The sequence below is a fragment of the Pecten maximus genome, chromosome 4, assembly GCF_902652985.1.
Source record: "Pecten maximus chromosome 4, xPecMax1.1, whole genome shotgun sequence".
In the NCBI taxonomy this organism is placed as follows: domain Eukaryota; kingdom Metazoa; phylum Mollusca; class Bivalvia; order Pectinida; family Pectinidae; genus Pecten; species Pecten maximus.
Window position 1 is genome coordinate 26639125 of NC_047018.1, and position 13884 is coordinate 26653008.

Consider the following 13884-nt stretch of genomic DNA (forward strand, 5'->3'; position numbering starts at 1 on the left):
AATGTGGTTCGAATTTACACCTGGTTTTCCTAGACGTAACATCAAGGTCAGTAGTAAAGGACATGAGATCAATGTGTGTACTTGAAATATATAATTTCCATAGTAAACAATATATATATTGTCATTATGATCAGAGATCCATGATCCATGCAATCTGTAGGAGGTGAAATTCTACATTCTTTCCAAGTAAACTGTTTGTTGAATATAATAATACAATACAGATGAGATGTTTGAGACTCCGACCTAGTCCTGGACTCACGCTATCCTGTGGGAGCCACTGAAATTTAAAATGGCTATTTTCGAAAATGGTGTTCTGGATTTGCCTGAAAAAAATCCTACAAAAATTACTAGAATATATATAAGATAAGAAATGCTGCCTTTTTAAAGTTTTTTTTATTTGACCACATATGGTGGGCACCTAGATCCCTCTGGGATCTGTTATAATCAGTATTACATACAATAGGTAAAAGGTCAGTAGTTACATCATTATGGAACAAGAGCTGTTGTAGAACAGCATTATACATTGTAATTCGTCTCACAAATGCTTGTCAATAAATAATCAAAATATATAAATTGGTATTGTTTTGCATATTGGATAAATAAAATTTATATTGTGTACTTGATGGAATTAATTTATGTTACTCCACCTTAATTGACATCATTCATAAATAGCTGAAAAATCTCTGATATCTTCAAAAACGCAAAAAAAGAAAGAATCGATGTCCAAAACATGTCATAAAGCAGGGGTTTTTTTCTTCAAAAATCCCTTTGTTTGACTCCTGAAGTGAATAGTCTTACCCCACAGGGACAGTAATGTCAAATATCAGTACCCTAGCTAGTACAATTATAATGTGATGTGTTAATACCTTTCAATGCTTGCACCAAAATGTTAATATTAGAAAACCAACATCAATGCCAACGCCAACACAACAACATTAGCATTCTCATAAATATGAGTTATTTGATCAACATTATCTTAAACCCATGACTATGTCATATGTAATTTATTAAACTTGTTCCATAATTTTAAATGCCACTCTGCTTTAATTCCATATGACATGTATACAGGAAGACATCATCAAGGAATAAATTACTGTGATAAATCACCGTTGACTGAATGTAATAATCACCAAAAGTTACAATAATGATAACAATAGATTGCGTCTACATCGAACACAGCATTCCAGAACATACAATAGATTGTGTCTACACCGAACACAGCATTTCAGAACATACAATAGATTGTGTCTACACCAAACACAGCATTCCAGAACATACACACTAGATAGATAAGTCTGCTTCAGAGGGACTACAATGTTAACTCAACCTCCAGGATCCAACAGGAAATATACAGACTAATCTCAGCTCTCACATGTATTACAAATTACATCAAAATATGAAAAATTAATTATTGAAACATCAATGCAAAAATAATTTAAACATTCCAATGCCATATATAAGTTCAGTTTATTTATTTAAGTGTACAGTAAAATTTCTTTGTAAGGCAACTTAGACAATGATAAGTAAAATGTAGTGTCAATGAAAAGGTCAGTCCTATATAAAGCTAGCACTAGGAAATGTTGGATACAGAGCCAGAACTGGAAAATGTTGGATATAGAGGCAGAACTGGAAAATGTTGGATACAGAGGCAGAACTGGGAAGTGTCGGACACAGAGCCAGAACTAGAAAATGTTTGATATAGAGGCAGAACTGGGAAATGTCGGACACAGAGGAGGAACTAGAAAATGTTGGATATAGAGGCAGAACTGGGAAATGTCGGACACAGAGGAGGAACTAGTAAATGTTGGATATAGAGGCAGAACAACTGGGAAATGTCGGATACAGAGCCAGAACAACTGGGAAATGTCGGATACAGAAACAGAACTGGGAAATGTCGGATACAGAAACAGAACAACTGGGAAATGTCAGATACAGAGCCAGAACAACTATGAAATGCTTGTAGAACATAGGTGTTATATATATACTTGTCACTTTGAAATGTATGGAGTTTTCAATGTTGGCCCCAAACAGTTTAAAAACAAAAACAAAAACTTATTACCTCAGTTCAATAGACAGACACATTTTTATCAAATAGAGCTGGTCTTAATGTAGGACAATGAAAAGGCATGTGTTAGCATTTTTACTAAACTGCAATCGGCATAGCTTACTAACAGAAGTTTGCCTTTTGTTGCATAATTATGGTAGCTCCAACATCAATGTTAGACCTGAAGAGCATTTTATATCTACTCCTTGAAAATGACATTAATACAAAATCTAAACCAAAGTATGTCAGACAGTAGCGTACATTTTATAGCCAGAGCCATTTCATGGTGACACATGCAGAAAATTAAGTTCAAAATTCTTAAAAGAAAATTTCAAATGATGATGAAGGTTGATATAGTCACCTTCCGAAAAGTTTAGTGCACATACAGTAGACATGTATTAACAGATTCTTCTCCTCTGAGGCTTGCCTTGAACACTCTTCCAGATATCTACTCCGCTAGTGCTTGCATACAATACTTGTTAAGATATTTGCTCCCCTGGCACTTGCCTCAAACACTTGTCCAGACCCCACTTCTCGAATAATTGCCTACCACATTTCTGCTCCTCTAGTACTGTCTACAACACACCAGATTTCTCCGCCTCTTGTACTCGCCTCAAACACTTGTCCAGATGTCTACCCACAACACTTGTCCAGATTTCTCTGCCTCTCGTACTCACCTCAAACACTTGTCCAGAGTTTAAGTTTATGGTCCCATAAACGTGCACTGTCACTTGCATTCTTAAAAACAACATATATTCACAAGGTCTTGACTTTGTTCTGCAGCAATATTGTCACAACAAAGTTTTATTTTGTCAACTGGGGCTGTATTAATAGCACCAGAATGCCAATAAATAAACATCAATGTTCATGATATGAATGTTCCATTGTGTATGGGAATGATAACGTTGACATGAGATTAACTCTGAGCCAGACATTGTAACCACTATCAGGTTAGCGGGGAACATTCAGATCCATTTCAAAACAGATCACAGCTTGTGTATCAGTGGCTGGCTAGAGTACTAGTCACTTTATATTGTCATGATGTTGTGAGTAGAACTCCATCTGATCAAGTTATGTCCTTTTGAAGTGGAGGCCTGTTCATAGCATTCCTTTTAATACACTCTGTCAGCCATTCAATACCCTCATGTACTCCATCACTGTAACAAACAATAAAGTCAGAATTTAATGTAGAAATATGTTTTTTTTAATTCTTTTAGGCAAAACTAAACTATTTGTTTCAGAAGTAGATATATATGTGTCATCAGAAAACTTCAACTAATCCCAGAGGAATTTTAAGTACAAGATCATTCTCACATATATACACCCTGGCAGCTTAACGTTTTGACTGGCAGCCTTCTTAAAAAGTAAACTTTTTTCAAGAAAAGGAGCTTGGACTTTTTCATTCTCTTGCTGTTTTGTCATCCCTTGAAATACCTGTCCATATCCATATAAAATCTATTTATATATAGCATACTAGTACATAAAAATCATACTGTTGTTAAGGATATACAGTCAAACTTTTTTTTCTAAACCATTTTATTACACTAAAAAAAAACCCTGATTAACCTAAGTAAAAATTCAGTTCCAACAGCAAAAGTTACTGCGAAAAATTGGGATACACAAACTTATTTCATGACCCTGCTGACCTTGAGGTAACGTGGTTCAACTGTAGATACAATATAGGACAGACAACAGTAACACCAGGAACAGATATAATTCATGGTATGAAAACCAGTTATTGGTTATAATATGAGCTAAATTTTATTCAAAGCTTCTGATGATGACCAATGTAACGTAAGAAGATAGATGTCCAAGTAAGATGGCAAATGTACATGTTTATATATTATACTTACCCTTTGAGGGCTGACGTGCCCAGCATTTTACAGTCTCTGTGACCGATGAGGGGCGCACTTGGGTTGAACACTTTTTTCACCTCTATCACCCGCATACACCCCTGGAGATGGAATGAAGTATGAATATACATGTACAAAAAACAAGATATGTAAAGAAAACAGTCACAGTACACAAACTTGACAATGCGTGCCAGAAAAAAAAAGAAATTGAAAATCAAAATCTCTTTTATAAGTACAAAACTGTTAAGGTTGGCTCCTATTAAGAATCTAAAATTAGCATCAATAAAGACTTGACAACAATTAGCCAACAGTCAAGCTACCAAAGTCACAAGATCAATTCCCTAATAAAGGCAACCAATGGTCCATCTCAAAGGCACCAATAAACCCACATCTGTAATGATGTCCAAGTAAAAACATCAAACATTAGTCTATGGAAACTGCTGCATTTCAGTACTTTAGCAGATTAAAGTAAAAAAGAGGTACCCAGTAGTAGTTTGGGGAAGTGAGATTTTATATACAAAAAGATTCACCAAAATATGATTTTGACTTGTATTTTTTTTTTATATTAGATTTCATTCCTGAGAGTCAAACATTTTTAGAAATCAGAGATTTGCATTCTTTATAATATACATATACTTTTCTTATTTACTGCTATATATCATTCTATCACAGTATACATTTGTATAAAGCCAATGTTTTAGTTTCTAGCATACCAACAGTTACACCAAATATACATTTGTACATACATCCAAATCCTGTTTATTTGCCAGAACAAGTATTGGCACTTCTTTCAAGGAGTCGTTGATTACCATTTTATCTGAAAAAGAAACACACGTCATAAGTCTGTAAATGTAGATCTGTTTATATAATAAATTAGTTAGATTTTCGCTTCACTGGTTTGTGCTTTAAAAAATATGATTGTGGCAAATATATGAACCTCAGGAAACTAGAGTGATGTTTTAGCCAATCTGGTGGATGACAAATCTGCTGCCCCATCCCGTTCATCCTCCCTCCTTCAGCAACGTCTTTGACCCAAATACACAATGGACAGTATAAAGACTACCAGTAAGTATAAATGAACTATATCCTGTTGAGGAACCTAGGCTACTCAATCAACCAATGCAAATGTGAAAGGAATTCCAAAATAATTAATGATGAGTTATAGGTAAAGATTAGAACCAGAGACCCCCGAATCTCATGTAAAGCAGTGACCTGGTCACAAACAATATACCATGGATTTCAGTACAGGTAAACAACTATATTTTGATTTATGTTACAAACAATATACATATGTACCATGGATTTCAGTACAGGTAAACAACTATATTGTGATTTATGTCACCAACAATATACCATGGATTTCAGTACAGGTAAACAACTATATTGTGATTTATGTCACAAACAATATACCATGGATTTCAGTATAAGTATACAACTATATTGTGATTTATGTCACAAACAATATACCATGGATTTTAGTACAGGTAAACAACTATATTGTGATTTATGTCACAAACAATATACCATGGATTTCAGTACAGGTAAACAAATATATTGTGATCATAATTTGTCACGAACAATATACCATGGATTTTAGTACAGGTAAACAACTATATTGTGATTTATGTCACAAACATATACCTTGGATTTCAGTACAGGTAAACAAGTATATTGTGATTTATGTTACAAACAATATACCATGGATTTTAGTACAGGTAAACAACGATATTGTGATTTATGTCACAAACAATATACCATGGATTTCAGTACAGCTTAACAACTATATTGTGATTTATGTTACAAACAATATACCACGGATTTCAGTACAGGTAAACAACTATATTGTGATTTATATTACAAACAATATACCATGGATTTCAGTACAAGTAAACAACTATATTGTGATTTATGTCACAAACAATATACCATGGATTTCAGTACAGGTATTAAACAACTATATTGTGATTTATGTTACAAACAATATACCATGGATTTCAGTACAGGTAAACAACTATATTGTGATTTATGTCAGAATATACCACGGATTTCAGTACAAGTAAATAACTATATTGTGATTTATCTTACAAGTTATATGATTACTTACCGAAAGCCTCTTTTGATTCATCAATTCTTTCAAGATCAGATGAGTCGATTATATATATGACAGCATGTGACTCAGCGTAATACTGAAAAAAACAACAACATAATGATACTGTATGTTAGGCAAGTACAATTATAAGTGACATTAAAATGGGGAGGAGCTCGAGAGTGACAGTGCAAAGAGAAAATAAGGTGAAGTGATTTATTACAACAGGACAATGGGTTATGGCTCATAAAACAATCTAAGTAAAATAATATCTTTAATTCTGCTCCTTTACAATTCTGTGTCAGAGAATATCATAGAGGAGCACAACTGTACCTTTACCAATATCATTCTCTTAAGGAAATGAGTGCCAACACCTATTTTTCTTCAATGAAAATGATTTTCAATTTTTTTCTGACTTGCATTTGCAAAAATATCCAAAATCCATACCTAATCATAACAGGGCTAAGATCAGGGACTTCACACAATACACTTTATAATGAACTTGGTTGGGAAACTCTATCATCAAGAAGAAATAAACATAAACACATAATGATGTACAAAATAATGAATGGGCTGTCACCTGACTACTTACAGAATGTCCTAATTCCTTTTATTAACAATCAAAATAACAATCCTCACAATCTCAGACAAACAAGACTCTTTAATCCACCAATCTGCAGGACTAACAACTATTTTGATAGTTTCTTTCCTCTAATGTGTCGCACTGCAAACACTGAAAATGATCTATTTAACTCCCCCTCTATTACAACCTTCAAACACAAACTAAACAACAATACTGTTACTGATAGTGAATCAGCTTTAATTTTTAAGTCTGATGGTGATAGAAGAGCAAATATTATCTTATGCCAACTTAGAAATTTTTGCAGTAATTTAAATTTTGATCTGTTTAAAGACCACTTAACTAACAACCCTTATTGTACTTGTTCCTTTGAATATGAATCAGTTCATCATTATTTTCTTGAGTGTCCAAAATATATCGATCTTAGACGTACACTTTTAAATTCTGTCAATACTTATGGAAATCATAATCATACTGATGTAAATATCTTTCTCAGGGGTTGTCCTGGTTGTGATGGAGTTATAAACAAGCAGATACTTAAAGATGTATATTTATTTATTAGTAAATCCAGGCGTTTTAATCTTTACATGATCTAACTACATAAATATAGTCTTTGACTTATATTGCATTTTGCATTTTGCACCTGTTCTCCCTGTTTCTTATATGACTAAGACATTGAATGTCTGTGGCTGAGCATGTTTGGTTTTGTCTAGATGTCTTTTGTCTGTCTTTGTTTTCTGTGTTTGTTTTGTTTACCAGTCTGTCTTGTCTTGTTCTCACAGTGTAAATACATATATGCAAACTATCATATTTATATATTGGTACCAGCTATTGGTAACACTACCCTGTGCATAAAAGCACATGGACTTTTGGGTCAGTGTTTACTTTATGGCTTACAGTACATAATAAACTTCCTTGTATATTTATGTATATATGAAATATGAATATCATTATCTTAATGTGTCCTGAATGTGTGTGAAGTGTGGATGAATATTTATGTTATTCCTTTTAATTAAACACTGAGTTGCCTCCCTTTATTCATATAATAATGTATATATGTTATGTTCTTTCTTTTTTCTTTCCTTGTAATTTTTCATTTCAAATATACCGGTAAATATAAAATAATTAACATATATAATTGATATCTTTAAATTCCACATAATTACATTGTCCATTTATCCTGCCATCTACATTATGGAGAGAATTTACATAGGCATAGCCTGTTATTCAATCCAATTGACTATATTCCATCATTTTTGTCAATAAAATTTGTTGAAATGAAATGTCACAAACAATATACCATGGATTTCAGTACAGGTAAACAACTACATTTGTATATTGTGATTTATGTCACAAACAATATACCATGGATTTCAGTACAGGTAAACAACTATATTGTGATTTATCTTACAAGTAATATGACCACTTACCAAAAGCCTCCTTTGATTCATCAATTCTTTCAAGGTCAGATGAGTCGATTATATATATGACAGCATGTGACTCAGCGTAATACTGAAAAAAACCAACATAATGATACTGCATGTTAGGCAAGTACTGTAATAAGTGACATTAAAATGGGAAGGAGCTCGAGAGTGACAGTGCAAAGAGAAAATAAGGCGAAGTGATTTATTACAACAGGACAATGGGTTATGACTCATAAAACAATCCAAGTAAAGTAATATCTTTAATTCTGCTTCTTTACAATTCTGTGTCAGAGAATATCATAGAGGAGCACAACTGTACCTTTACCAATATCATTCTCTTAAGGAAATGAGTGCCAACACCTATTTTTCTTCAATAAAAATGATTTTCAATTTTTTTCAGACTTGCATTTGCAAAAATATCCAAAATCCGTATTTGTCTTTGTATGAATAGTGACCAAATAGTATTGATAAATTGATGAGAACATACATTTTCAATGTCTGATATGTAATCCAGAGAAAAGTGGGTGGATTATTCACAGCTTAAATAAGAAAATAGGGCAAGCAAATAATAATGATACAGAACATGAGGCCCACAGGCTGTAATAGTTATCTGCTTACAAAGACTAGTGTGTTTTGGCTTGTTTCCTTCAAAATATACTGGCAGAATTAACTTTAATATTTTCATCCTGAAGAGAAATCGTCTTCCTATGTCTTGTTGAATTTTAGACTGTCTAAAATATTGACAACATTAATAATGTCCCAAAGGACATTCATTTCAACAAGATCATATTGGATTCATTTTTCGCAAGCGTCAACCAAATCCCCTAATTAAGCATAAATATAAGGATTTATATCTATCAATGTAATAAAAATGTTTACAAAAGAAAATGGCTCAGTGTCTCAAAAGTTATACACAGAAGTTGACAGTTGGTACACAACAGATGAAACTTGATCCTTTATAGGTCCTATAAACCAGAAGTTGACACTCATATCCTGGTAAGTTCCTCTTGGGGATCATGTAATGGTGTCGTTTACCTTGTCCCATAGTGACTGCAGTTCCTCCTGGCCACCCAAGTCCCAGAAGTTTAGACGAACATGGCCAATATCAATTTTTCCAACTGAAACAAAAGTGATAAAACAAAACTGTTATTATAAGGTATAAATTGAAACATTTCATGTTGACTACATATGTAGACAAATTATGTAAACTGTAATTATGTGTACTGCTAACCTTTGAGTAGTCCCAATATATATGGAGCTTTCAGCATAGATATTACATTAATTATTCGAAATCTTACTCACTGTTGAGACCCACTGTCGTTGTGATTTTAGACAGAGATAGTCCTTTGTAATTTTTAGTGAACTTTGTCTTGGTCTGCTCCAAGTATGTCTGATAAAAACAATAATAACAGAAATATATATCCATCCAATGAAATCAATTGTTTATCTCAATATTCAATAACAATGATAAGTGATAGGTCCAGCTCAAGAGACTTACCGACAAATGCTCTCTTTGTTTTCCTATAAATTTTAACATACATATATATATTTCTTCGACCAAGTGTTGCTTAGTAATGTAACTTAATTAACCATATTACATTTTGATTTAACAATGAAATGCTGGTGAAATATAAAGCTTCTGTGCCAGTGTGCCTCAATCATGATACAAACCGACTGGTTGTTCTTTTTTGAAAATTAACACCTTATTAAATACTTAGTAGTAATTGAATGAGCACTAATTATAAGTAGTAATGAGCACTAATTATAGACAGATTGATGATTTGGACACTCATTATAGGTATACATGTACTAGGGTTATGATATTTTAGCTTTCTTTTTCAAACTTACACTTTTTCCTGCATTGTCTAGTCCCAGAATTGAAACATTATATTCATCTTTTTGGAACGTGTATTTCCATAGGCCTGACAACAATGTATACATCTGAAAAATATAAATACACGTAGACTGTAGATTAGATATGAATTTGTCACATAAAAACACATGATATACATTATATATTACTAAATTGAAAGTGTGAATTTTTTTTAGGACTTAATCTAACAAGCATACAGTAGATCTTAATCCCGAGATATGTCAGTGCTTTCAAAAGAAGTCAATTTAATTTACTGAACGGTAAAAAAATGATAACAAATGAATAATTACTTAAATATTAATGCTTTTCTGGATTCAGTATGAAAAATCCTTTCAACTTCTACATTTGTACACCAGATACGCCTCAAACATGCAAGTCACAAATGGTGACAATACATATAAAGTACTTTTGCATATTAAATGATGCAAACTAAATTTCTAGTTGATTATCTTTTAAGATACCGTGCATTTATTGGTTAGAATATTTAGCCCGAGTTTCTTTTGGCCCTGACACCAGACTTTGACAACATGACAGCTAGATGTCTGTTGAATGTACGTGGTAGTGCCACAGGAAATTTTGGCTATATATAGAATACATGTGTTGCAGTACAGTCAGTATAGTACTGGGGCCTGTTCGTTTTTGCGGACAAACCGGTTCGTTTGTGTTTAAAATGTAATATTTAAAACATACATTTGTATATCTTGACGGACCTGCAAATGTTAATACATGCCTTGAAAGTCTTTGTCAAGGCTCATATGAAAACAATATACTAAAATCACCAGGTCCGTATTTATTTCATGAACGAACAATACCGGTCCAAACGGTCTAACCGTTTGGACCGCAAAAACGAAAACGGCCCTGGAGTTGAACAGTTGAAGAGCTGGTTGTACGATACAACTGTACAACTTCAGACTTTATGTTCGATGTTTACTATGAGCACGAAGTTAAACGAGTTTACACGAAGTGTTCATAACTTTACCTTTTGTTTGGTTTTAAAACAAAACTCTAAGAAATCTCAAAATAGACTTAGACCGATATTTCAGCAGATGACAGATGTGTCAACGTCAACAACGTATGGAAGCAGCCATGTTGAATGCCCGGATGAAACAAAGGGAAAGCACTCTTCAGCATCATGCGATTTCTCACTTTTACTTTCATTTTACCGATTTGTGGCTAACCAGCTGAGGTCTCTATCTAAACACCCTAGTTTTCGAATTATGCTTTCAAAATCCCTTTTACCTACCCAAAGTGTAAATATTTGCTGTGTAAAGCAAACAAAGGACGGCAGCTTTTCTAAAATATTCAATGTGAAATTTTTTTTTTAATTTTAACTTACTTAGGCATGGAAATATTAAATAAAAAATATGAATAAATTAGATAATTACTGTGCGCTGTTCTCTAGTGAAAAGATCTCTGATACCACCATACTAGCATAAATTGGCCTCCTAGAACGATGCAGTTCATTTGAAATAAGTTAGAATATTCAAAGTCCGTGATTTGAGTAAGTAGCAATAAATCAAATATCTAAATCTCTTAAAGACTAAAAATAAAGTAAAAGTCGATAGAAAAAAGGTAGAATAACACACACACAGTAGATGAATAAAAACTTAACTCAACAACTACAAATATGTTTTGGACATTTTTATTCGAAAGCTACATGTATATTGCTGACACGTTTACTCTTCTCTGCTATTTTAGAGCATACCAGTATGTCAAATATATATCCATATTTGGTTCACCAAGTTTTTTTCAGCACTTTTTTTTATCGATAAATGTACATGGATGTTATCAAAATTGAAACCATTTTTGTCGTCACCATCGTGTTCATATTGGCGATATTTTCTCAGGAATTAAGTTCCGTTCAGATGACAGCAGCTGGTAACGGTTTTGTCCATGTGGCCTTACCAATGTCCACAGACTCAGTAAATTCACATAGATATTTTTAAAGTTTAATTGGTGCTAATAGGCTTAGATGTCGTTGTCTGTGTACATACTCGACAAAAAGCCAAAACCAACTCGTGGAAACTTCCACCTGGTGGATATTATTTTCATAATATCTTAACTTCAAGAAGTCCTGTCAAGCTCCCAAACCCTTGAACTAAACAACGACAAAAACAAAATTTGGGTTAAAAACAGGTGGAAAATATTCCATTTAACAGTTATTAACAATCGGGCTTCCTTTGTCAAAGCACAGAGTACTGTATTAGTTCTGTAATTCAAAATTTTATGTAAGTGTAAACATAAAACGATCGGCATTAGTGAATAGCAATAGGCCTGGATTGTGTCCACGAATGGTATTGACAGCACGAACGAACAAACTTAAATAATTTGTGTTTCATTTCAATTGATTTCACATTTTCCTTTCAAGAAATTTGAAGTAGCACTAAAATGTTTATAAAGAATAATTAAGACATTGTTATGTCGATCTTCCTTATCTAAATTATTCCTCCACGGCCACCTCCAAGTCCTTCTATATCTAACTTATTCCTCCGTGACGACCTCCAAGTCCTCATTTATCTAACTTATTCCTCCGTGACGACCTCCAAGTCCTTCTATATCTAACTTATTCCTCCGTGACGACCTCCAAGTCCTCATTTATCTAACTTATTCCTCCGTGACGACCTCCAAGTCCTTCTATATCTAACTTATTCCTCCGTGACGACCTCCAAGTTCTCATTTATCTAACTTATTCCTCCACGACAACCTCCAAGTTCTCATATCTCTAACTTATTCCTCCACGACAACCTCCAAGTTCTCATATCTCTAACTTATTCCTCCGTGACGACCTCCAAGTCCTTCTATATCTAACTTATTCCTCCGTGACGACCTCCAAGTCCTCATTTATCTAACTTATTCCTCCGTGACGACCTCCAAGTCCTTCTATATCTAACTTATTCCTCCGTGACGACCTCCAAGTTCTCATTTATCTAACTTATTCCTCCACGACAACCTCCAAGTTCTCATATCTCTAACTTATTCCTCCGTGACGGCCTCCAAGTTCTCATTTATCTAACTTATTCCTCCGTGACGACCTCCAAGTCCTCCTATATCTAACTTATTCCTCCGTGACGACATCCAAGTCCTCATTTATCTAACTTATTCCTCCACGACAACCTCCAAGTCTTGTCCATACAGTTCCTTCCGGAGAATTACCACATCGTCCGCATGTTTCTTTGCATATTCGTAGTACATATTCCGCACGCCCTCCATCACCGAGATCCGTATGCTGAGATTGTACTTAAGGGCGCTCATGCCCTTCCTCTGAGCACTGTCTTGACGAAACTTAATCTGCTGAATCTTGTCAGTTATCACATCCAAGTGCCCTATAGCACTTGTGAAATAAGCCTCTGATCTGAAAAGTCTTTTCTGTTTTGCGATCCTGTTTCTTGTGACAGTTGACATGGTGCTGTCTTTTCCGAAAGTTCGGTCTGTAATATAAACTGTTCTGGGTAAAACTCCGTATTATCACTAGGTAAAACTCCGTATTATCACTGGGTAAAACTCCGTATATTATCACTAGGTAAAACTCCGTATATTATCACTAGGTAAAATTCCGTATTATCACTGGGTAAAACTCCGTGTATTATCACTGGGTAAAACTCCGTATATTATCACTGGGTAAAACTCCGAGTTATCACTAGGTAAAACTCCGTATTATCACTAGGTAAAACTTCGTATATTATCACTAGGTAAAACTCCGTATATTATCACTGGGTAAAACTCCGTATTATCACTGGGTAAAACTCCGTATTATCACTGGGTAAAACTCCGTGTATTATCACTGGGTAAAACTCCGTGTTATCACTAGGTAAAACTCCGTGTTATCACTGGATAAAAATTCGTGTATTATCACTGGGTAAAACTCCGTGTTATCACTGGGTAAAACTCCGTATATTATCACTGGGTAAAACTCCGTATTATCACTGGGTAAAACTCCGTATTATCACTGGGTAAAACTCCGTATTATCACTGGGTAAAACTCCGTATTATCACTGGGTAAAACTCCGTGTATTATCACTGGGTA

At 34.0% G+C, this 13884-nt stretch overlaps 1 protein-coding gene across 2 annotated transcripts; it reads right to left on the minus strand.

The window, feature by feature from the left end:
- Nucleotides 1-374: 374 nt before the first annotated feature.
- On the minus strand, nucleotides 375-10948 carry LOC117325654 (ADP-ribosylation factor-related protein 1-like). Of its 2 annotated transcripts, none has more exons than XM_033882050.1 (8): nucleotides 10840-10948; nucleotides 9836-9928; nucleotides 9290-9377; nucleotides 9023-9105; nucleotides 6002-6083; nucleotides 4644-4714; nucleotides 3898-3998; nucleotides 375-3201 (listed from the first exon to the last, which is right to left on the minus strand). In XM_033882050.1, the coding sequence occupies exons 2-8, from the start codon at nucleotides 9926-9928 to the stop codon at nucleotides 3111-3113; spliced, it is 609 nt and encodes a 202-aa protein (XP_033737941.1). In that variant the 5' UTR covers nucleotides 10840-10948; the 3' UTR covers nucleotides 375-3110. The 2 variants fall into 2 exon arrangements, with proteins under 2 accessions (XP_033737941.1, XP_033737940.1); XM_033882049.1 differs by lacking the exon at nucleotides 6002-6083 and adding an exon at nucleotides 7994-8075.
- Nucleotides 10949-13884: the final 2936 nt, after the last annotated feature.